Source organism: Rhinoderma darwinii, chromosome 1, assembly GCF_050947455.1.
Source record: "Rhinoderma darwinii isolate aRhiDar2 chromosome 1, aRhiDar2.hap1, whole genome shotgun sequence".
NCBI classification, from domain to species: domain Eukaryota; kingdom Metazoa; phylum Chordata; class Amphibia; order Anura; family Rhinodermatidae; genus Rhinoderma; species Rhinoderma darwinii.
In genome coordinates, this window is record NC_134687.1 from 54,580,007 (window position 1) to 54,606,085 (window position 26,079).

A 26,079-nucleotide genomic window follows, 5' to 3' on the forward strand; every position below is an offset into this window, starting at 1 on the left:
GACTTTGTAGATCATACAGTGCGCCGAGGGGAAAGCAGGGCTGTTTGCAGTGACAATTTGATGCTGGTCAAATACAAGGACAAGCGTGATGTCCTTGTATTGACCACTCTCCATGCAGACCGATCCAGCCCTGTCCCAGTGCGAGGAACCACAGAGCACACCATCAAGCCTGTGTGTATCCAGGACTACAACCAGTTCATGGGAGAGGTGGCTCTTTCGAACCAGGATCTGCAACCCTACAATTCCCTCAGAAAATCAAGAACCTGGTATAAAAAATTGGCCGTATACCTGACACAAGTGGCACTATACAATTCCTTTGTTCTGTATAAAAGTGCAGGCCATAGGGGGACTTTTCTTGATTTTCAAGAAAAAATTATTAAAACGTTGATTTTTGGAGACTAGGAAGGGGAGAGCGGCAGTGGAAGCAGCAGTGCTTCTGGAATAGTGGGCTCAAGAATTGTTCATGGGCAGAATTTCCCTGGCGTACTTCCCCCCACTGAAAAGAAAAGGAGGCCCCAAAGAAGGTGTCTAGTGTGCTCGATGAGGGGCATTAGGAAAGACACCACTCACTACTGTGAGACCTGCCCATCTAAACCGGGCCTCTGCTTTGGAGAGTGCTTTAGAATATACCACAGCTCTGTTGATTTTAATTAAGTCCCTTTTCTTGCTGCCTTCTCCTATCGCCTGGGTATTTACTTTCTAAAATGTATTTTATTTCCCATTTTGTCCCAATTTTATTCAAGGAGTCATTTTATGAATTTTCTAAATGTTCTGGCACCCGTGTTGCATAAAATCTTACAAGTAAAAAGTGGGCCCTAAAAACCTCCTGGCACTCCTTCAATTCTGAGTTCTGATGTGCAATCCTGACATCCCAGTAAAACCACTAAATAGAACTAAAAATTTCCATTATACCCCTAGATGAATATCTTGAAGCACAGGAGAAAAGGCACGCTAAATATTAAGGCCTCAATATTTGTAGGGTCTAAATACTCCCTACACACCTAGAGAAAAAGCATAAGGGTTATAGTTTTCAAAATGTGACCCTATGTTGTCACTGAAATGGCATTTTTTTTTTTTTTTCAAAATGTAAGATGACCTGTAATGACTATGTCCTGCCGCACAAAGGTAAATTTTTTTTGCTGTATCGTGAAATGGGCATATTTTTTTTATTTGGAGGATCTCTAATAATCGAGCTGTTCCAAATCAATACACCATGGGCTTTACTACAGTTTTATTCGGGTTTTTACTGGATCTCTTACACCCGACAATACTTCTGGCAATACTGACATTATTTTGGGGACTAGTGATCCTTTACTGTTCCCATAGATGGTTTTGGACACTGTCCCTTTATATATTCTGTAGGTGATTGGTTGTTGTACGCATAGCGGTTCCTACCTTGCCGGGCAGGTGTCTGTTATTGTGTACCGCATCGCTTGGCACGTTCGTCCCTTATATAGGGATTGATGAGGCTAAAGAGACGTTGTATGACCAGTCACTATAAAAAACAAGATGTCATCATAGCCCTACAGGTGTTTTTTATCTCGGGAACAAACTCCAGTTTGCCACAAAGTTGGATACGTTTTCCTCCATTTTTTTTATAAATATATTGCCTTTCACTCCCAGAACAGTTGATTTTTCCCACTATATTATATTATATATCAGACTAGAATGCTGTTCACAACGGCATCAGAATGACACAAATGTGGGACAATTGCTTTGTTAGCAAGACATAGTCAAACAGGCAAATGCATTTTTCAGGACATGCCTCCTTTATGAGAACATAGTGGTCAGCATGCTCACTACACTCCTGAATAGCTTAAGGTGTGTCGTTTTAAGAATGGATCATTTCTTGGGGGTTTCTATCATTCTGTCAGTTCAAAGCCTCTCCAAATGTGCATTGGGGCCTAAAACATTTTCAAGCAAAATTGGTGCCCTGAAAGCAACCAGGTGCTCTGTTCCTTTTGGGCCCTGCCGTGTGTCCAGGCAGCGCATTAGGGCCACAATGGGGGTTTTTGAACACAGGAGAAAGAGGGTGATGGGTTTTGAGGTGTGTTTCTCATGTTCGCTTTACAAAGTAATTGGTCTTCAAAGTGATACTTTTATGAAAAAAGTGAATTATTTTTTTTCACCTGCTATGCATTAAATTTAGCAAAATACTGTGGGGTCAAAATAATCACTATACCCCTAGATAAATACCTTAATGGGTCTAGTTTTCTAAATGGGGTCACTTGTGGGGCTTTCCATCATTCTAACACCTATGAGCCTCTGAAAACCTGGCTTGGTGCAGGAAAACAAAATGTACTTCAAAATTTATAAAATTATTATTCAATTTGTAAGTCCTCTAAATTGCTGAAAATTTATTTTATTTTTTCAAAAGTGCCGCCAAAATAGAGTAAAGAGATGGAAATATATATTTAATTAAAACAATTGTACATATGTGACATATTGCAGTTAAAAATTGGGAAAAATGTTCATTTTTACAAAATTTCTTCAATTTTTCTATTTTTTTTATTAATTTCCTCAAATCGTATCAGTCTACTTTTACCACTAAAATAAAGTACAACATGTGACGAAAAACAGTGTCAGAATTACTTGGATATTCAAAACTTTCGCAGAGTTATTCTCTGATAAAGTCAGACATACCAGATTTGACAAATCTGGCTTGGTCATTAAGGTCCAAACTAGCTTGGTCATTAAGGAGTTAACGGAGAAAGTGTTTTTCATCCACCCACTAGAAAGAAGTATATGATTAATAATAGAAACACTTGCAGATTGAGCTATGTAATTTACGAATGACCTTGTGGGTTATTATATGTGGGCGAAATGCTGAACGAATGTCGGGGTCGGTTGAATGTCCATAAATCCTCAATTAGGTTAAGGAAAGCGGGATTGCCAGTACCTAAACACTTTGTTACCTGTAAATACAATGCAAGTCTATTGCGCTTCAGAATCATTGATAGAGAAAAACTGTGTAAACAGGGCAACGATCAGCCGATAAACGAGCAAACGCTCGTTCATCGGCTGATCGTATAGTTTCGGCAGCCTAAAATATTATCGTTGTCAGTAACACATCTCCCTGTCTAAAAGGGAGACGTGCTGCCGACATGATAGAAATGTATGGGGACGAGCGATCAGAGTAACGAGCGCTCGTCCCCATACATAGGTCCTTATGAAAGGAGCAAACGAGCGCCGATCAATGAGCTGTCTCGTTGATCGGCGCTTGTTATTACAGCCAAAATGAGCCAGTGTAAAAGGACCTAATGGGACTCAATTTGGATTTTAGTTTTAAACCCTTTATATTTATATGAGATGGATAAAGTATAGGCTTATATACCGTGTGCATGCTAAATTTCTTTACGATTGTATTTAATTTTGCTAACATTTGTCTTTTTGTGTATCTTAGCACTTTGATGAAAATTGTTGAGAAGACGAACACATACCTACTCTGACCGCTGTATTAGAATTCCAATGAGATCGGATGTTTTTTTAAATTAAAAATTTTTTTTGTATAGATTATTATGTTGTTAGTCATATGCTTTGCCTGTAGGGAGAGAGGTCTATAGGTTTGGAGATAGGCATGTACGCAGAACTTTGTATTAGGTCTGTTTGTTTGAGTCTCCACCCACTAACATGTCACTGTATTGTCATGGGACTGTTTGTACAAATGACTGATGTGCATTGAGACATCCAGTGTGTCTTGCTGAGCGGTGGGTTAATGGTCCCCACACGTGCACTGACTGTTGTCACCATTGCGCATACACCATGTTACTTAGGGCATGAAGCCGGTTCCGGACATGCGCAATAGACATATATACAAATGGAACAGTGCAAAGGATATGATTATGTTAAATTCTAATATATTCTAATCGTTTAGGGACAGGAACAATTATGTTTTCCATGAATACCAATGCGTATGCGGTGATACAGTGAATAATCCCGCACATGTTGCTATGACAGTAAGATACTTTATTGTAAGGGGCATAAATGTTGTGTGTGTCTTATAATAAATATCTACACACAACAGAGACTAGCGTTGTGGTAAAGGACCTCTCCGGTCACCTCGCTGTGTATTTACTGATATAATGATTCATGCCTCACAGCAGTGGAAAATTACTAACGGTTAATACGTTGTCAAAAATTGCATTGATGAAATGTAATGGGGATGGGTGCGTGTCAAGAAGGGAAATTATTCCTCATGTCTTCAGGCAGCTGATAGAGGACGAGCAGTGCTTTCCATTAACATCACACCATTGTTCAACACAAATAAAACCATATGCCTACTTATCATACACAAACAGAATATCAGGCTGAGGTGAACTCATTTAGCAGAGGAAGCTACGTAAAATTGTATCCTCCCCCAGCCAAGAATATACAGAGGACTTTCTCATGAATGAGTTGCTGAGTTACATGTAATGACACTTTTATGCAAATATTTATTATATTGCTATATTTGCTAATGTGTGTGTGTGCAGGGTCAAAATTTGGTATTTCTGCGGCCCCAAGCAAAGTTATTTCTGGGGGCCTTAACCAAAGACACCTATTGAGTGTGTCACGCACAATGCCCCCTGTAGATAGTGCCATACAGAGTGCTCCTGGGAAATAGTGGCACACACAGTGTTGCCTGTAGATAGTGTCCCACACAGTACACCCTGTAGATGGCACACCTAATCAATAATAGTGCCCCCCAAATAAATAAATTTATACTCACCTAGCCCTATTTCCACAGCGAATGCAGCAGGCCTCCTTAGCCACGTTAGGCCCTCAGCATATGAGACGCCGGCACAGGACCATTGCGCAATGCGGCATGATGCGGTGATGTCATTGCGCTAGCCTGCACAATGATCCTGTCCCAACGTCTCATAGGCTGCAGGCATAATGTGGCCTGTAGCCTAAATAAGAATGAGGATGCACATACAATTGAATGTGCCTTATGCCTCGGATGGGGCTGACAACAAGGCCATTGTAACTGCTTCCTGAGTACGCAGATACAGTTAAAAGTTGTGACACTGTCAGGGGTAAAGACCGTCACTGTAGGTGTGTATAAAAACAGTATATATGTATATATTTTTTTTTTCTTTTAAAAATATATGTGTATGTATTTGCTGATGTGACTGTAAGGACACATGCACAAAGAAGTGCCGTGTGCACATTACCTGAATAACAGCACACAAAGTCCTTATGGCTTTATACCACAAAGCCACAGGTAGTCCACGTGCCACTGCATGGTCTCTCCATATGGCATAGTATTATGGAGATAATCTCCTCTAGAAGCAATGGTTCTCGGGAAGAATATCTCCATAATACAGCATTTGTATGAACCCTACAGAATAAATCTCCATGTTGTCCCTTTTGGAACTTTCTCCTTGTGGGAGTGCCAAAAAGAGATGGTTAGAATGGGGCAGTTTAAAAATATATATATGGTTGTCACCAAAGTTGTTGGGCTTTAGACTGTGGTGAAGGAAAGAGATACCTGTGAGTAACCGGGTTGCTAGTGCGCCTGGAAGTGAAATAGGCCCAGGGAGAGCCGGAAACACTGTGACGTAACCGAGTCTACGTGTCTGAGGCCATGGTAGTGTAGGAGCGCCTCATGTGCTGAGAGATAAATGAACAGAGGCTGTTCCGCAACCGAGCATGAGGAAGTAAGGAATAAGTGATGTAACGTCCCCTGGGTTGTGGACCCTCTGGACTACTACACAGATGAGAGTAGCAGCTGGCAACAGTCAACAGGCCACAGGCAGGTACTTGGTAGCTGGATACAGGCGGGCAACTGGTAGATGGATACAAGTTGGTGCCGGATTTCTGGACACAGGCTGGTGCCGGACTACTGGACACAGACAGGTGCCGGACTACTGGACACAGGCTGGTGCCGGACTACTGGACACAGGCTGGTGCCGGACTAGTGGACACAGGCTGGTGCCGGACTACTGGACACAGGCTGGTGCCGGACTACTGGACACAGGCTGGTGCCGGATTACTGGACACAGGCTGGTGCCGGACTACTGGACACAGGCTGGTGCCGGACTACTGGACACAGGCAGATTCCGGATTACTGGATACAGGCAGGTGCTGGATTACTGGATACAGCCAGGTGCCGGATTACTGGATACAGCCAGGCGCCGGATTACTGAAGGCAGGCACAGGGTACAGGATACCGACAGGTAACAGACTCAGGATACCAACAGGTAATGGACTCCGGATACAGGATTCCAAAAGGTAACAGAGTCAGGGCACAGGATACCAACAGGTAACGGTCTCAGGGTACAGGATAGCATCAGGTAATGGACTCAGGGTACAGGATACTGACAGGTAATGTACACAGGGTACATGATTCCGACAGGTAACAAACTCAGGATACAGGATACCGACGGATAATGGACACAGGGTGCAGGATACTGACAGGTAACGGACTCAGGATACAGAACCTTCGCAGGATTACACAAGGTTTGTACAACTTAGCTCAGGCCCTGAAGCAGAGGGAAGACTCAATTATAAAGCTCTGGGTGTGCAGGGATAGGCTGGGGACACTTTTACTGGTGCGCGTGCTGGCCCTTTATGATGCAGAAAGTAAGCGCGCGCCCGCCCTATAGTCAGACCCAGCAACACCAGCAGAAGAAGGAAGTGCACGTGCACAGCAGTGTGGAGATCCAGGAACCGTACAGCGTGTATCAAAGGTAACCTGGCTATTGCGCTTGCTGGGAGCAGTACGCCGACGAGCGCACTGACACCTGATTGACTGCATAGGGACCACGACGAGAGAGTTCAGAGATCCAAGGAGGTACCTGAGAGGGTTAGAACAACGCCCTATATTCACTGAAGGCCGTCTGTCCACATTGGATTGATGATCCATTCCTAGAGACTGAAAGAGCCTAAAAGTGGGAGTTTCCATAGTGAACCTCTCTACATAGTTGTCTGTACCAGAGACAGTTGCAAATGATTGTGAAACGTTAAAGAATTATTGCCTCTCTGTGAGAAGACAAGTTTCAGTAAGGGCACGTTCAGACGTGGCGGAATTTTTCCGCTGCAAATGTCGGTGCAGATTCGGGGCCATTACGCAACGAATCTGCACCAACATTTGCATATTTGACAGGTAATTCAGTCGTTGCAGATATCACAGGGGACTTGCCACAGATTTCAGTTTTCGCATTGCAAAGGCTGAAATCCGCAGTGAAATTCCGCTGCTTCTCTGCAATGGAAAGTGCATGCTGCGGAGGGGAAATTCTGCACCGCAGCCTAATTTTCGCAAAGTAATTTTCTTGAACGTCTGAACTAACTTTCCTAAAAATGTATAGAAAGAAATAAAAAAAACGGCCGCTGCAGAATTCCACTGCGGACTGTCCGCAGCGGGATTCCACAACAATTCCGCCACGTCTGAACGTGCCCTTAAGCTCCAGTTATCCGCACTGTTTGCGTCCGCGACATGTCATACCTGCTGATGGGCCATTCTGATCCCCTTATTAGGTGTATACCCAGACACTCTTACATAACCACATACTTTGTCCTCTCTCACCCTTTTCCTTTTGAACATTCTCATTACTTATTGGTAGTGGACACCCGTGTGGTTATCTATTATTTCTCAATTAAGATCAACCAACACCTGTAAAGCCAATATCTGGGGATTTTGCATACCCCTTTAAAAATTGAGACGATTTATCTTCTCAAACTGAAAGTCTCTAGATGTATTGGGCTGAATCTGTTTTTTATGTGATTGCCTGGATCAATACAGTTTTTAACACCATTGGATGCTGCCATCTGGATTACTTTTTTTCTAATACAGATAATTGTCATTCCGCTCTATACTTTAAAACATTTTAAATGGGAAGGAAGAAACAGGACAGTGAAAGATTCAACCAGGGAAATATGTAATATTTTTTTTCCCATCTGTTGCAAAACCCCTCAGTTTTTTACATCATTAGTTTACAGAATAAATGTTGTCTTAAACAGTCAAAATGTTTGCAAATAGCTGGCAATAAACCAGCAAGTCTGCATTAAATACTAATAAAACTCAAATACAAGCACGCCTTACAAGACACTCAGAAGATGCATCAAGTAAATGTGAATACAAATGTATCAGGAAATGTCTAGAACTAAACACATTAAAGCTACAGCTTCTGAAAAATAATAAAACTGAAGAAGTCACTACACCACGTTCCAAATGATTATGCAAATGTTATTTTTCGCTGATTTTCCTAAATAGTCGATGCAAATGACAGTCAGTATAATCTTCAAGCCATCAACCGTTGTAGTATAATGCGAATTTTATTGAACAAATCTCCTAATGATAACAGATTTTTTTTTAGAAGTAAAAAAACTCAAAATGCACTGTTTCAAATTATTATGTACAACAGAGATCAAAACATTTTAAAGGTTGTAAAGAGAACTAAAATGGTAATTTGTTGAATTTGCAGCATTAGGAGGTCATATTTACAGAAATCAAAAGCTCTTTCAATCAAAAAAAACTTAACAGGCCAAGTTACATGTTAACATAGGACCCCTTCTTTGATATCCCCTTCACAATTCTTGCATCCATTGAATTTGTGAGTATTTGGACAGTTTCTGCTTGAATATCTTTGCAGGATGTCAGAATAGCCTCCCAGAGCTTCTGTTTTGATGTGAACTGCCTCTCACCCTCATAGATATTTTGCTTGAGTATGCTCCAAAGGTTCTCAATAAGGTTGAGGTCAGGGGAACATGGGGGCCACACCATGAGTTTCTTTCCTTTTATGCCCATAGCAGCCAATGACAGAGAGGTATTCTTTCCAGCATGAGATGGTGCATTGTCATGCATGAAGATAATTTTTGCTACGGAAGGCACGGTTCTTCTTTTTGTACCACGGAAGAAAGTGGTCAGTCATAAACTCTAAGTACTTTGCAGAGGTCATTTTTACACCGTCAGGGACCCTAAAGGGGCCTACCAGCTCTCTCCCCATGATTCCAGCCCAAAACATGACTCCGCCACCTCCTTGCTGACGTCACAGCCTTGTTGGGACATGGTGGCCATTCACCAACCATCCACTACTCCATCCATCTGGACCATCCAGGGTTGCACGGCACTCATCAGTAAACAACACGGTTTGAAAATCAGTCTTCATCTATTTCTGAGCCCACTGCAACCGTTTCTGCTTGTGAGCATTGTTTAGGGGTGGCCGAATAATAGCTTTATGCACACTTGCAAACCTCTGGAGGATCCTACACCTTGAGGTTTGCGGGACTCCAGAGGCATCAGCGGCTTCAAATACCTGTTTGCTGCTTTGCAATGGCATTTTAGCAGCTGCTCTCCTAATCCTATTAATTTGTCTGGCAGAAACCTTCCTCATTATGCCTTTATCTGAACGAACCCGTCTGTGCTCTGAATCAGCGACAAATCTTTTCACAGTATGATGATCACGCTTAAGTTTTCTTGAAATATCCAATGTTTTCATACCTTGTCCAAGGTATTGCACTATTTCACGATTTTCGGCAGCAGAGAGATCCTTTTTCTTTCCCATATTGCTTGAAACCTGTGGCCTGCTTAATAATGTGGAACGTTCTTCTTAAGTAGTTTTCCTTTGATTGGCACACCTGGAAAACTAATTATCACAGGTGTCTGAGATTGATTACAATGATCCAAAGAGTCCTAAGACACAATACCATCCATGAGTTTAATTGAAAAACTAATAATTAAATGTTTATGACACTTAAATCCAATGTGCATAATAATTTGGAACACGGTGTAAGAGCCTGGAAATCTGACAATAAAGGACAGTTAGTGCAATTTGTAAAGCACAGGAATAATAAAGTGTTCTTAGATATAACTGTCAATCAGATCTGTCTATCGTCTACACAAGCTTGGAAAGCACAGGGTAATAATAATCGGTTGCCTTGAGACAAATCACATATCTTCTTTGCACCATTCAAATATATAAAAGCAAATAATTTGCACATAGTAATATAGTAAAAATCTACATAGCAAGGTATAGGCAAATTTACAGAGCAGTAGTATAAGGGTAAGTTCACACGGCAACGCCAATTACGTCTGAAATTACCGAGCTGTTTTCAGGTGAAAACAGCTCCTGAATTTCAGACGTTTTGACAAGTGCACGCGTTTTTCGCGGCGTCCATTACGGACTTAATTGGTGTTGTTTTTCTATGGAGTCAATGAAAAACGGCTCCAATTACGTCCCAAGAAGTGACATGCACTTCTTTGAGGCGGCCGTCTTTTGATGCGCCGTCTTTTGACAGCGGCGCGTAAAAAAAAGCCCGTCTGCACAGAACACCGTAACACTGTAACACCGTAAGACCCGTAAAACGCCTGAATTACGTCCGTAAATAGTGCATGTGAACATACCCTAATGATAGTAAATACTTAGAATTGAAGTGTATCTTCACTATTGTGACTAGTATTATTAAAGAAAAACTCACACACCCTCTCCAAAATCATAAGAGGCATTCATAGATAAATTACTAGTAGATCCAAAATCCAGCAGTTGGGACCAGAAATTGTGGTGCATATCAATAATAATAATCTTTATTTATATAGCGCCAACATATTACGCAGCACTTTACAATTTAGAGGGAACATGAAATAAACAATATCAGACATTACATAGTGACAAAGTTCATTTACAATTCAAACCTGGAGAGTGAGGACCCTGCTCGCAAGAGCTTACAATCTATGAGGAAATAAAGGAGACACAAAGTGTAACAGTCTTTGTTCTACCTGCCACCAGCCTTTGTATTAAATATGAGTGATACTTCCGGGCAGATCAATACTTTTAGATCACTCGTGAGGCTATAAGAACCATCTAACACCTCTTGCACATGACCAAGTTCGGGCCGTGAAAAACGGTCCATGTGTCGGCCCGACACACGGCACAGGTGAACAGGACTCCTGCCATCATAGACATTTTATGATGCTAGGAGTCTCTGCCTCCTCACAGAACTACTGTTCCGTACTGAACAAAATTATACAGTACGGAACAGCAGTTCTGTGGGGAGTCAGAGACTCCTAGCATCATAAAATGTCTATGATGCCAGGAGTCCCGTTCACCTGTACCGTGGTCAGGCCGGGAAATGTGCATCTTTGCAATGTAAACAACGAACAAATAAATTGACCCAGTAAGTGGACCTACACAAAATATAAATAGAAATTAAGCTCTTCTTCTGTTTACTGTCACAGATTACAGAGGTACACAATCATAAACAATTATGGCATATCCATATTCTGTGCACATGGCTGTTTCTGTATCTCCTATAGACTGTAATGGAGAGAGCAATGCATATTCTTGACCTCGTCTCTCCTTCTTCTCCTCCATTTCTCATCTGCTATTGACTGTTTTGAATGACACATTTCTTTGCATAGGTCCAAGCTCTGTCTATCAGACATTTATGACATTTCCTATGGTTTAACAATAGGTGTCCACAGCCTTGAAAGGCTGTGGACACCTTTGACATTAAAAAAAAATATTTTTGTATATGGTATTGGTTACCTGGAGTTAAAAAAAAAGCTGAACTATGTTTCAGGCTGCAATCTTTATTACTTCATCCATTGCCCTGCTCCTAGTTTTATACGTGTACACGTGGAGGTGTCCCTCCCAGTAATACAAGCTGGATGTGAATTCTATGTGTCCGGGATACTGCTGTCTTCACTAGCTCTTATGTATCATATAATAAGGGGCATGGAGAATCTAAGTTATGAGGAAAGATTAAAAAAATGAAACCTATTTAGCCTTGAAAAAAGACGACTAAGGAGGGACATGATTAATATATGAATGGCACATAAAAAAAATATGGTGAAATCCTGTTCCATGTAAAACCCCCTAAAAAAACAAGAGGGCACTCCCTTCGTCTGGAGAAAAAAAGGTTCAACCTGCAGAGGTGACAAGCCTTCTTTACTGTGAGAACTGTGAATCTATGGAATAGTCACCGCAGGATCTGGTCACAGCAGGGACAGTAGATGGCTTTAAAAAAGGGTTAGATAATTTCCTAGAATGAAAAAATATTAGCTCCTATGTGTAGAAATTTTTACCTTCCCTTTTCCCATCCCTTGGTTGAACTTGATGGACATGTGTCTTTTTTCAACCATACTAACTATGCAAGAACAGCTTCATTCCTGTACTGGCTGCTCTCTACACTAATAGCATGTGTGATTCTCCCTCCCTCCTCCTCTTCTTTTCACCCTATCTTCACTATGATACCGACAGCCTTTGTAGTATGCTTTCCCTAAAGACTTAAATGCTTTCCTCCCTCTCCACACTATGATCTGCGTACACAACCTTCCCCTTCCTACTGCTATCTCTAAGGCTCCGTTCACATGTGTCAGATGTGACACAGATTTTGGCGTGGATTCCACGTTGAAATCCGTTCAAATCCGATGAGAATCCTTATCCCATGCATGTAAATGAGGTTTCCACAACCCTGTTCACACACTACAGAAAATGTTTACGCTGAAATTTGTCCTCACCGCAGAAAAAAAAAAGCCTGGCCAAACAATTCTGTTAGAATGTGACAGACTAAATACTTTGCATAGGGACACATTTAATTTAACAAGGTGTTGCCTATAGCTCGAAAACTAATTTAAAAAGTACATATTAGTTTTTCAAATTGCCAAGTTTCAGGACTGTTTGCCTCTAAAATAAAAACAAAAATGAAACGGTTGTTCACAAAGTTTATTCCAAATCAATGCGTTCTTAGAGGACTTGGAGAAAATGAGGCTCATGAGACTGAAAAAAGCTTAATCATGTGTTTAATAATTAAATAAGAGATAGCTTAACAACACTGTAATTCTTCGAAATGATTGTTCAAGTAAAGTGTTTCCAAGGACAAAACTTGAAGCACCTGGTGGTCCCCAATGAAAACTTAGGGTCCCCCACCTACCATGGACAATTTATAAAGGGGTAATCCAACTTGTTAACATTTATTAGAAATAGCTGCAAATGTCCCAATGGAAAAAAAAATCAGTACTCACCCATTCTTTCCGCCCGGCGATTCAGTGCTAGCGCTCTGGTGGTCCTTCCTGTGTTTGTTTACATGTTGCCAGCATGTTAAAGGGGTTTGCACGTCAGGGACTCTCATGGCATATCCAGATGTCAGATAGATGTGGGCCCCACCTCTGGGACCCGCACCTATCTCTAGAACGGGGCCCCCTAAACCTCGTTCTACCTTTCTCGGTTCCTGCTGCCTGCCGGGCCTCTGTAATTTCTGACCATCTAATCAAGAAAACAGCGTAGCTCGCTGAGCTACGCTGTTTCCGTAACTCCCATAGAAGTGAGTGGAAGTTACGGAAGCAGTGTAGCATGCGAGCTACACTGTTTCCAAAACTGCCATTCACTTCTGTGGGAGTTACGAAAACAGTGTAGCTCAGCAAGCTATGTTGTTTTTGTCATTTCTGACCATGGAATCAGGAAGTTGCCTGGGAGGCAGTGGGAACCGAGAAAGGTAGAACGGAGTTTAGGGGGCCCCGTTCTAGAGATAGGTGCATTTATGGCATATCCTGTGTATATGCCATAAATGTCCCTGATGGGCAAACCCCTTTAATGCAGCAGCCAATCGGAGGCCTCATTGGTAACGTGATATATTCCAAGCATTATGGTGCCCATTGATGAGTGTTCATGCCAGGAATAGGGCACTTGACTGCTGAGGCCTCTGATTGGCTGCAGCGTTCACATTCTGGCCACGTGTTAACAAACCCCAGGAGGACTGCCAGAGCGTCAACTCTGGATTGATGGGGGAAAAGACAGGGGAGTTCTTTTTTTCATTTAGGACATTTTCAGCTGTTTCTAAAAAAAAATAACTGCACATGACTCACGTCCCAATAGCCTCACCACAAGTCGAGGACTGGATGCAGTTCCGTTTGGTAATAAAGGGAATTTGTGTTATATAGAACAAAATGCTGTTTAGAAGTTGAAATAAGTCAGTTCACCCGAGCGTTGATAGATCACTTGTAATGGATCATATCATGCCTGATTATGTGAAATTATCTGCTACTACTGAGGTACGTGACATATGACATTGTGTATTACTGATGGAAGTGGTTTGCAGTTATGTCTCTACAAATGCATTTCAATGGACAATCTAAAAGACAGTTTCAATAATGACAAACTTCGAGTGATAATGTTTTTAAAGGGTTTGTCCAAACCGGACAACTTTCCATTTTGAGTGATAGATTAGGATCCCAAGTGGTGGACTCCAAGTCCATCATGTACATATACCCTAATAGGGCAAATTGAAAGGGGTGATCCTAATGGGACGTTCTCTCTCAACTAGAGATTGACATTTATAATATAGACTTATTATTTGACAAATCTTATATTTTTTCATTACATTTGTTCTTATAGGGGTTGTCTATGTTTAGAAAAAAGTGGGTAACTGCAATACCTGACATAGCTCATGGACAAGAGTGGCGCTATTTTTGGGAAAAAAAGCATACTCTTTTTTTTTTTTTTATCTCAAACAACCCTTTTAAGCCACTTACATTCACACAGCATTACAAGATATTTTTTGAAACATCGAAAAAAATGTCAAAAAAAACCTTTCCATTTGTAGCAGGAGTAATAATAACTATCAGCAAATAAAATGTTAAATAGTTACAAAGGTTGAAAAAATAAAAATGACCATCAAGTTCAACCTCCATAATGTCTGAATTATTTCTATAGAAAAGATTTCCTTAATTAAAATAAATGCTTTGTTACCATAGATCAGGAGTCTCAGACACGGGAGGGGGGCACTGTAGCTCCCTCGGGAGAGGAGAGAGCAGGCCAAATGACGTCATGAAGGAGTGCAATCCCTTTCCCGTGCTGGATCGCTGGTGGTGGGTGAGCAATGGCCACACAGCCCCCTGTAGAAAGTGCAACCCCCTGTAGATATTGCCCCACACACAAACCCCTGTAGATAGTGCTACATTCCCCCCTGGGCACCATACCTCCCAACCGTCCCGGATTTAGCGGGACAGTCCCGGATTCCGGGCTGTGTCGCGCTGTCCCTAGCGGCCGGGTGTATGTCCTGCTGTCAACTGTAACCTGTCCTTAGACAATGATATCATATTCCAGCGGACATTTGGACATTTATGATATATACTAGGGATATGCCGTCAGTGTTTTAAGTGGGAAAATATCTTCAAAGAACATTTTTAGCTTAAATTTAAAGAACAAAAAACTGTAACTATCAGTGGATTCAATTGTCTATTCAAATAAACCTATCCTTTTTATTTATTGTTTAGTAATATCTGCTGCTGGGAAAGCTTGGTGAAAAAACAATATTATTATTGAATGCCACACCTGCCTAATTATGCTGCTGTTTTGGAGCATGGGATGTATTATTGGGGTCAGACTCCGACGATCCAATATTGATAGCCTATCCTAAGGATCAGCCACAAGTCCCAGAATACCCTCTTTGAAGGCTCATATACACCACTATAGTACGGCTGTGTAAAACTTTGAGTTTTAAGGAGCAGTACTACGGTGCCCTCGGACGTCTATGGGGCTCTACTGCACCTCCATATGCCTCCAATTTTATAAGATGCATATGGAAGTGGAATAATCCGCCAGACACCACATTATGGAGCTATTCTCTCCTGGAAGCAGGCTTACGTTATATATATTGTAAGCTATACTAACAGACAAAGTACTCGTCATGTTGTTTAACTCCACAGGAATTAATATATAGATATACTATATGAATATAATAAAACATTATACATTAGTAAAGGCGTTTAATGCAATATGAATATTATATAATCCATTACTAGCATACCATTCACATAAATGTCCCATTGCTATTGCAGCATGTCATTATTTTTTTTCTTGTCAAATTTGCTGGTAGTCCAAAAGCGAATACACTTAGGGCTACATTCCCAAGTCTGCAGATTTAGCAGAGCTGTCATTTTCACATTGTATTGGTAAGATAATACTGTAGATTTTCATGCAGTCCTCAGTAAAAACCATAGACAACAAATCGTCACAGTAAGGCGATACAGGTAAGTTTCTTGATGTTACATAGTGCCAAATGACGGATTTAGCTCTGCTACATCTATACGGCCTCATACTTAAATTTCTACAGTATACCAATGATATTGCTAGAACCATAAAGCAGGGGCATTAGTTAGGGGGAAACTGGTGCCTTGTTCTACATGCCAGGGAGATCACCAACAAGGCATTCTGCCTTGGCCAGGGTATTTATATATTTATATACAAGTCTAGGGTAGCAAATTAAATCATTGTCCCAGTTGAAGGAAAGCCCGGCTACGACTAATAAACAGTTTATTCACAACTCATGCTTGCCTATAACTTTTGAACAAGACAAGGTCTGGTATTTATGGTTCAGCATACTGTTCACTTACCCATGAAATAGAAAGCAGCACTGCAGACCGTGCTACCAAATATAAAGTCCTCCAGCAAGTTAGGAATAAGGGTGAAGGGTATGCAGAAAAGGCAGAGCATGAGATCACTGACTGCCAAGGACAATAAGAAGATGTTTGTGACGGTCCTCATCCTCTTATTCCTTATTAGGACCACTATAACCAAGCTGTTGCCCAAGACACCCAGAAGAAAGATCAAGGAATACAGGAAAATCCTCACTGCCTGGTGCAAATCTGTAATACAAAAATGTGGATTTTAGCCGTCATAATCCGCTGGTTTTTTTAAATTAAAATCCCATTTACAAAACTTATCTATGGAAATGAAACAAATAATAACAAAGTGAGGTCTAGATGTAGCAGATTTGTGTTTTTCATGTAACTTCTTTTGGGCTTTATTGTCTGTGAATCATTAATAATATGTGGCAAAGAGCTGTACCTATTGACAAATTCAGCTCTGCTACATCTTTTGAGACTGTGCATCATGGCAACTCTGAGTTAAGATTATAGATATTGTCACTTAAACGGCAGTTCTTTGTAAAACCGCAAATAACATTCTGATATCAATTGACAAATTACAAACTTGGCTCTCCTACTCTTGACAAGCTCCCCTATATCTGTATACCAATAGACAAAAAAAGATTTGATTACATGCCCATATTTATTAATAAAGCTTTATTATGTCCAGTCAATTTCTACTTGTTACATTATTCACTAAAGTGGATGCATTATTTATTACATTACATTACATCACTGTCCACAATATTTAATTGTAGCGAGTACAATAAAAAATAAATCTAAACAGTGCACATCATACACAATAATATTTGTTGTGTTAATATTGAAAAGTCTACATTCCATCTCTCTCTGGTTACAAGTCTCAGTATTTCTAACTAGTTGGTATGCTTTGACTTGTAGTTCCATAAGCCACTCTGCCTCAATGAAGCGCTTCCTGTAAAAATATCTAAACATTCTGACCATACAATCATGACACATACCTTTGCCAGTGTTAGTTGTATTGTGTGAATTGTCCCCTAAGCAGCTGATGATGGCTCCATTATCTGTGATCTCACACAATATACCATTGTCACTTGTATCATTGTCCACATGAAGATTATACAGGGTTTCCATGTCTGACAATGTAATATAGGGTTTATAAGAGACTATTGGCTTCCCATGCCTCCCTATGCATAAGATGCTTGCTGAGGTCTGCTGGCAGAATTCCTATGAGAGAGATATGTGTGCAGCCCTCTATCCAGGCTGTAACTCCACACACTGCATGCACTGCACATACACTGAAGTGTAACTCATATTCTGCAGTGTCCCACCCTCTCTGATTATTGGTCAGGACCTCCTCATTTCTAGTTAGAAAAAGCTCTGTTATCTAAGGGTAGAAGACAGCGCACCTGACATTTTCTGTGCACTTTTCCTCCCTGGCTCCTTGCATAATAATTTAGTAATGGGGAGCATTAACATTGCAAAATTATAGGAAAAACTCCATACTAGTAACTAGATTCCATAAAGAAAAAGTTGTATATATGAATATATGTATATAAACAGTAGAGTCACATTATTATAACCACCAGCTAATATCTAGAGCAGGGGTCTCAAACTCGGCCGGGTAAGTGGGCCGCATATAGAAAAAATGGGAAGTTGACGGGCCGCATTACTTTCAAATTTGCTACAATACAAAATTATTGTTAATCAATTAGTTATTTGAACTACTATAACACTATATTACTAGAATAATAACACTACATTACTATAATAATAGCGCTAGGTTTAAAATTTGAGATATTTCTCCACGTGCTTATTTCAACAATCCAGCTTTCCAGTTTAAGTGTCGCTAAATGCAGTCCGGCGGCTCAGTTAGCACACATGTCAAGATTGGGCAGCCCCTTTTTAGATAGTGCCGCAGTGCCCTCTGTGGATGCTGCCGCAGTGCCCTCTGTGGATGCTGCCGCAGTGCCCTCTGTGGATAATGCAACACACCCCTAGATAAGGCCACAGTGCCCTCTGTAGATAAGGCCACAGTGCCCTCTGTAGATAAGGCCACAGTGCCCTCTGTGGATGCTGCCGCAGTACCCTCTGTGGATAATTAACACAATCCTAGATAAGGCCACAGTGCCCTCTGTAGATAAGGCCACAGTGCCCTCTGTAGATAAGGCCACAGTGCCCTCTGTAGATAAGGCCACAGTGCCCTCTGTAGATAAGGTCACAGTGCCCTCTGTAGATAAGGCCACAGTGCCCTCTGTAGATAAGGCCACAGTGCCCTCTGTAGATAAGGCCACAGCGCCCTCTGTAGATAATGCAACACACCCCTAGATAATGCCAGTGTCCTCTTCAGATACTGTCACACACCCACTTGTAGATAACGCCACAGTGCCCTCTGTAGAGGCTGCCCCAGTGCCCTCTGTAGAGGCTGCCCCAGTGCCGTCTGTAGAGGCTGCCCCAGTGCCCTGATTAGAGGCTGCCCCAGTGCCCTCTGTAGAGGCTGCCCCAGTGATGTCAGGGGCTTGCCCAGAGCTGGAGTCCCACGCAGAGCGCTAGTAGGCTCTTCCTGGGACTCCAGCTGTGCTCCTGACATCACTGGGACTCCTGCTCTGGGGAAGCCCCTGACATCATTGTCGATGTATGGACAGCGATGTCAGAGGCTTCCCCAGAGTCCCGGAGCAGAGCCGATAATAGCGCTCTGCCCGGTACTCCGCTCTGGGGAAGACCCTGACACACTGTCCATATATGGGCAGCGATGTCAGGGAATTCCACAGAGTCCCGGAGCAGAGCCGACACCAGCGCTCTGCTCCGCTCTGGGCAAGACCCTGACACACTGTCCATATATGGGCAGCGATGTCAGGGAATTCCACAGAGTCCCGGAGCAGAGCCGACACCAGCGCTCTGCTCGGGACTCCGGCTCTGGGGAAGCCCCAGACATCGCTGTTCATATGTGGACAGCGATGTCAGGGAATTCCAGAGTCCAGGAGCAGAGCCGACACCAGCGCTCTGCTCGGGACTCCGGCTCTGGGGAAGCCCCAGACATCGTTGTTCATATGTGGACAGCGATGTCAGGGAATTCCACAGAGTCCAGGAGCAGAGCCGACACCAGCGCTCTGCTCCGCTCTGGGCAAGACCCTGACACTGTCCATATATGGGCAGCGATGTCAGGGAATGCCACAGAGTCCCGGAGCAGAGCCGACACCAGTGCCCTGCTCGGGACTCCGGCTCTGGGGAAGCCCCAGACATCGCTGTTCATATGTGGACAGCGATGTCAGGGAATTCCAGAGTCTCGGAGCAGAGCCGATACTAGCGTCTCAGTGTCCCGCGGGCCGCAGATGACAGCCCCAGGGGCCGCATGCGGCCCGCGGGCAGCGTGCTTGAGACCCCTGATCTAGAGTAACCGCTATGTGCAGCACGGACAGCAGCTAGAGGGGCTGGGAGTGATGCAATAAGCTGCTGGTCGGTTGTCTCGGGTATCTGGGCCATGCTGAATGCAGTGCACCCCACATTTGCTGGAGAGTACGTGGGGGAGGATCCATAAAGTGAACAAGACGATCCAGTTGGTCCTACAGATGCTCCATTGGGTTCAAGTCTGGCGAATTAGGGGGCCAGGGAAGTAGTTGGAAGTCTTGGTCGTGCTCTTCCACCCACTGTCGGACATTTCTAGCCATGTGACGACATGTCCATTGCCCCAGGGAAGAGAAACAGCATGCATGAGTGGATGTGATCTGCAATGATGGATTCATACCCAAATCGGTTCAGAGTGCCCAGAGAATGTCAAAATAAAATTCCCCAGACCATAAAGCTGCCGCCACCAGCTTGTGTTCTTCCAGCAATGGTTGCAGGGTGTTTGTTCTCTGATGTTTCTCGCCTGACACGCCAACGTCCATCCGTTCAATGAAGCAGAAAATGTAACTCATCGGTGTTCCAATTACGATACTGCCGTGCAAATTGAAGCCTTTATTCCAAAGCTAGTGAAAATGTGCTGACCACTACTAGTAGCATAAAAACCAGTGTAGATAGTGCCAAATTCAGAGCCCCTTATAGATAGTGCCCCACACTGCCCCTGTAGATAGTGCCAGTGTCTCTTTTAGATCGTGACACACACTGCCCCCTGTAGATAGTACCGCAGTGCCCCCAGTAGATAGTGCAACACAGCCGCCTGTAGATAGTGCCACACAACCCCCCCTTGTAGATAGTGCCACACATTTCTCCCTGTAGATAGTGCCACATCCCCCCTTGTAGATAGTTCCACACACAAACCTTCTTGTCGATAGTGCCACACACACCCCCCCAAGTAGATAGAGCCACACACTTCCCCCTTGTAGATAGTGCCCCCCAAACAAATAAAAATAAATTATTCTCACCTAGCCCCATGAACAGAGCTGCAGGTATCCTGTCCCAGCATCTTATAGGCTGCAGGCCTAACGTTGCTTGTAGCTAAGTGAATGGTGGAGCACGGAGCTGATAGCTTTCGGCTCTGCCATAATATTCAATTCTATCTGCGTCCTGAGAACGCAGATACAATTGAATGTGGCAGTCACCCGGAACTCTGGGCACTGGGACAAAAATACGGGGCTTGGGCCCCGGATGCCCGATGCTAGCAACACCACTGGTCCCATAGTATGTAAGGGCCTTCCAGCCCTGGTCACAGTGGAGGGTTTCCGGGCAACTGGAACCCCCCCACCCCCGCGTGTGCCCCTGAGGTTAAAAAGGCATCACAAATATTCTATTCTTAATTAATATAGCATTCCTTTTGGAGGAGACTATGTATGTGGTACAGCATGCCACTGAGTGTTAGAAAAAAGTTGCACAGCGGTCCAACTTTTCTTAGAACCCTGTGTTGTACCATTCCACTGTTATTCCTCATTCAAATGTATAAATAAATTGACAACTTGGTGTAACCAGTTGGGCGTGTGTCCCTATACAGTCTGACACGTCTAATGAGTGCTCAGACAAGCCCCTTTGACAAGAGGAACGATAACACTCAGTTGTCAAAGTATTAATACATTTCCAGGAAGAATAACAGAGGAACGGCACAATGAATAGTTCTAAGAAAATATGTTCTAGAATTATGATTTTATGGGGAATATAAGTATTCACTAAAACAGAATTGTCTGAAGAGCTGCCAAGTCATCTTTAATGGCTATATAAACCTTTGAAAGGCAAAAATAAAAGTTTAATAAAAAAAAAGGTGTATCAGTATGTTTTGTGTAACTTTGTAAATACATTTTATTAAAAATGTATTTAACTTTTTTTTATATACAGCTGCTCTATATATATATATAGCAGCTATATCTGGGGCTATTCACTGAATCCGTCAGTCCCGCGGACCTGACGGCTTCAGTGACAGTGGGTTCTGTCGGCTTTCCTCAAAAATGATTTTTATCCACTTAATACCAAAGGTATTTTAAACCTTAATGACCAAGCAATTTTTTTAAGTTATGCATCGTCGCATTAATAGAGCTATAACTTTTTTATTTTACAGTCGACATAGCTGTATAAGGACCTTTTTGCATCTTAATTTTACGCAGTTTACCCTGTGGTATAAATAACATAATAACTTTATTCAGTGGGTTGTTACAATTGCGGCGATACCATATTTGTATAGTTTTTGTTAAGTTTTACTACTTTTACTCAGTAAAAACACTTTTTTTTCAAAATTATTTGTTTTTGTGTCGCCATCTTTAAAGAGCCATAACTTTTTTATTTTTCCACCGATGTAGTTGTATGAGGGCTTTTTTTTGTGGGACGACTTGTAGTTTTTATTGGTAACATTTTGGAGTATGTACGACTTTCTGATCACTTTTTATCACATTTTTTTGAAGGTAGGATGAACAGAAAACAGCAATTCTGGCAGTGTTTTTTATTTTATTTTTTACGGCATTCACCGTGTGTTTTAAAAAATGGAATTGTTTTATAGTTGGGGTCGCTACGGATGCGGCGATACCAAATATGTGCAACTTCTTTTAATAATAAAGTATTTTGTAAGGGGAAAAAGCAGATTTTTTTTTTTTACTTGGGACATTTATTTATTTCAAACTTTATTTAACTTTTTTTCACTTTTTTTTAGTCCCACTAGGGGACTTTACTCTGCGATCTTTTTATCCCTTTTATAATACACTGCAATACTGAAGTATTGCAGTGTATTATTGCCGGTCAGTGTAAACCTGACAGTCATCTGTAAGTCCATGCCTCTGGCCTGGCCTAACAGGCATTCACTAAAGGCACACCTGGGGGCCTTTGTTAGGGCCCCAGGCTGTCATAGAAACCATCGTCACCCTGCGATACACGCGGGGTGCCAGAGGGTTGAGAGAGGGAGCCCCCTCCCTCTAAAACCACTCAGAGGCGTCGCTCGCTATTCAGCGCCGCATCTGAGGGGTTAAATATGATCAGAAACTGCTGCTAGTGGTCTCCAATCATTGCTCTGAAGCCCCAGGCTGTTAGCAACAGCCCGGGTTCCAGCAGATCCTTGCATGATGCGGAAAACGTTTTTCTGAAATGCTGATGTGAAAAGGTTGCACTTCAGAAGAATTATCTTGAACGGCCGCTGTAAAAAGACTATACGGCGGTCGTTAAGGGGTTAATAAAAAGTATTTACAAAGTTACACAAAACACACTGATACACCTTTTTATTGAAAACGATTTGTTTGCCTTTCAAAGGTTTACATAGCCTTTAAATTTTCCCAGGACTCATAGAGAAAGCCTGTGAGTCCTTCTTCTTCCACCCACACTGAATGATTGACAGCTCATGCAGGAAAAATTGTCAATCAGATGGAGGGCACAATTTATGAATAAAAAATTATGTGCATTTTAATAATTTTTTAAAAACATTTGGAAGCTGCGTCTGAGCTACTAATAACGTCTGTAGGGTCTGGGATATTATTCCCTTTAGTGCATTGCTGAGGGAGCAAGACTTTCACTGTGTGACAGGCGAATCCTGTCTGAGAGGCAGTTGATTGAAGAGAGCAAGAAGATGATGATGGTGGTACATCCCGAAACTCCTACAGTGGGCACCAAGAGAGCTTGTCCCGTCTCTGGAAACAGGTAATCATGGGGTGGTCATGCATTTATTTAAAATGCTTTGTTTGGTGAGATTAGAAGAAAAAAATATTTTTTTCCATTTTGGTTGGCCTTTCTTAATCTGGTCAGGTACTAATATAAAATGTTGTCAAAGTAAATAGAATTAAAAATTTTTTTTTAAAACTTCATCAAAAGATGCTTCTGCTCATGTGAACTTGAACTCTGCTAGCAACATCAGTTCATCCAAATAAGCTTTTATTTGGAATTGTTCCTTAAAGCAACGGCAGATAATGAGCCGTAATGAACACAGGAAGTCATTCTGTTGACTCAAGCAATAAGATTAGAAATTCAACCTCTGAATTAACTAAGTTAAAAGGCTCAAGATCTCTTAGTCCATTTGGAGAAAAAGGCACTTTCTTGCTAAGTAAACAAGCTCTTTCCTTGCCATAAAGGCTTGGAGTTAGAAGTGATGTATGGTCAATTTAATATGCAATATTATATCTTTGTCACCCATACCCTTTCACTCTCAGAGGAAAAAATATATACAGTACTGTGCAAAAGTTTTAGGCAGTTGTGGAAAAATGCTGCAAAGTAAGAATACTGTCAAAAATAGAAGTGTTAAAGACTATGTAATCCTTTGGAGGGCAATTATTATTATTATTATTTTTCATAAAATGGTTAGTCAGTGTGATTGGTGCAACTTTCTAAATAGTTTTTATTGAAAATGTGTTTTTGAGATACAGCTGCTCTGTATTCTCTATACAAAGCAGCTGTATCTAGTGCTAAATCCTGCTCCCGTCAGGTCCGCGAGACTGATGGGTTCAGTGAAAGCGGGTCATGCGTGTCTCTGAGTTCATAACTTAGATGTGATAGATTATAGGTGGATCCGGTGAGGTCCGCGGGACTGACAGATTCAGGTCAAAGCAAAATATACAGCTGCTCTCTATAGAGAATACAGAGCACCTGTATATCAAAAAGTAAAACAAATTTTTAATAAAAACTAGTTAGAAAGTTTCACTAATCGCACTGACTAACATTTTTATTTAAAAAAATTGCCCTCCGAAGTTGTACGTAGCCTTTAATAGTTTTGTTTTTTTTGTCAATTAACAAAATACAAAGTGAATGAACAGAAGAGAAATCTAAATCACATCAATATTTGGTGTGACCACCCTTTGCCTTCAAAACAGCATCAATTCTTCTAGGTGCACTTGCACAAAGTCATACATTTTGTAAGTTTATAGTCAGGTGTATGATTAATCATTATACCAAACAGGTGATAATGATCATCATTTTCATATGTAGGTTAAAACACAGTCATTAACTGTAACAGAAACAGAGTGAAACCGCTATATACGATGCTGTTGTCGGCTGTATGTTACAGCCGACACTTCAGAGTAACGAGCGGGATCGCGCTTGAGCGCGATCCCGCTCGTTTAACTCATTAAATGCCGCGGTCAATAGTGAACGCGGCGTTTAAATTGTTAGAAAGAGGGGGCGACCCTCTCTAACAGCTCATCGCACCCCCCGCAATGCAATCGCGGTGGGGATGGTTGCTATGGTTGTCTCGGGGGCCTAATGAAGGCACCCAGATCCGCCATCTCTGTGCTCCTATCAAGCGCTGCCTCCGGCAGGGCTTATTAGTAGCCTGTCAGAATCATGATATACTGCAATACATTAGTATTGCAGTATATAGTGCAAGCAATTTAACGATCGCTGGTTGAAGTACTCTACGGGGCTAATAAAAAAAGTGAAAATTTGTAAAATAAAGTTGTAAAAATATAAAAATATTAAAAGTTAAAAAAAACAACCTTTTCCCATTTTCCCCCTAGAGCATAGTAAAAAAATAAATAAATAAACATAATTGGTATCGCCGCATCCGTAAAAGTCTGAACTATTACAATATATCATTATTTAACCCGCACGGTGTACGCCGTAAAAAAAAAAATTGTCAACGCCAGAATTGCTCTTTTTTGGTCACTTCACCTCCCCCAAAAAATAAAATAAAAAGTGAACAACGTCGCATGTACCCCAAAATAGTATCATTAAAAACTACAGCTTATCCCGCAAAAAATAAGCCCTCATAAAACTTAATCGACAGAAAAATAAAAAAGTTAGGGGTCAGAATTTGGCGACACAAAATAAATTTTATTTTTTACACTTAGGTTTTTACTTGTAAAAGTAGTAAAATATAGAAAAAACTATATATATTTGGTATCGCCGTAATCATATTGACCCACAGAATAACGTTAACATGTTGTTTTAATTGCACAGTGAATTCCATAAAAACGAAGCGCAAAAAAACAATGGAGGAATCGCTGTTTTTTTTCATTTTCTACCCCACAAATAATTTTTTTCCCGTGTCCTAGTACATTATATGGCACAATAAATGGTGCTACGAGAAACTACAACTCTACCGCAAAAATCAAGCCCTCATAGGACTATATCGATGGAAAAATAAAAAGGCCTGATTGGCCTCAAATTTATTCTGCAGCAGGACAACAACCCCAAACAAACAGCCAATGTCATGAGCTATCTTCAGTGTAAAGAAGAACAAGGAGCCATGGAAGTGATGATATGGCACCCACAGAGCCCTGATTTCAACATCATCCAGTCTGTCTGGGATTACATGAAGAGACTGGAGGATTTGATTAAGCCTACATCCCCAGAAGATCTATGGTTAGTTCAACAAGATGTTTGGAGCAACCTCCCTGCCGAGTTTCTTCAAAAACTGTGTA

At 41.7% G+C, this 26,079-nt stretch overlaps 1 protein-coding gene across 1 annotated transcript in view; it reads right to left on the reverse strand.

Annotated features, from left to right (window-relative positions):
* CCKAR (cholecystokinin A receptor) overlaps nucleotides 1–17,567 on the reverse strand; it is a 71,113-nt gene extending 53,546 nt beyond the window's left edge. Inside the window, exons 1-2 of the mRNA XM_075849512.1 lie at nucleotides 17,326–17,567; nucleotides 16,313–16,564 (exon numbers count right to left, since the gene is read on the reverse strand). Coding sequence (XP_075705627.1) covers nucleotides 16,313–16,564; nucleotides 17,326–17,458 — 385 coding nt within the window. The 5' untranslated portion in view covers nucleotides 17,459–17,567. The remainder of the gene's footprint in view (nucleotides 1–16,312; nucleotides 16,565–17,325) is intronic.
* Nucleotides 17,568–26,079: the final 8,512 nt, after the last annotated feature.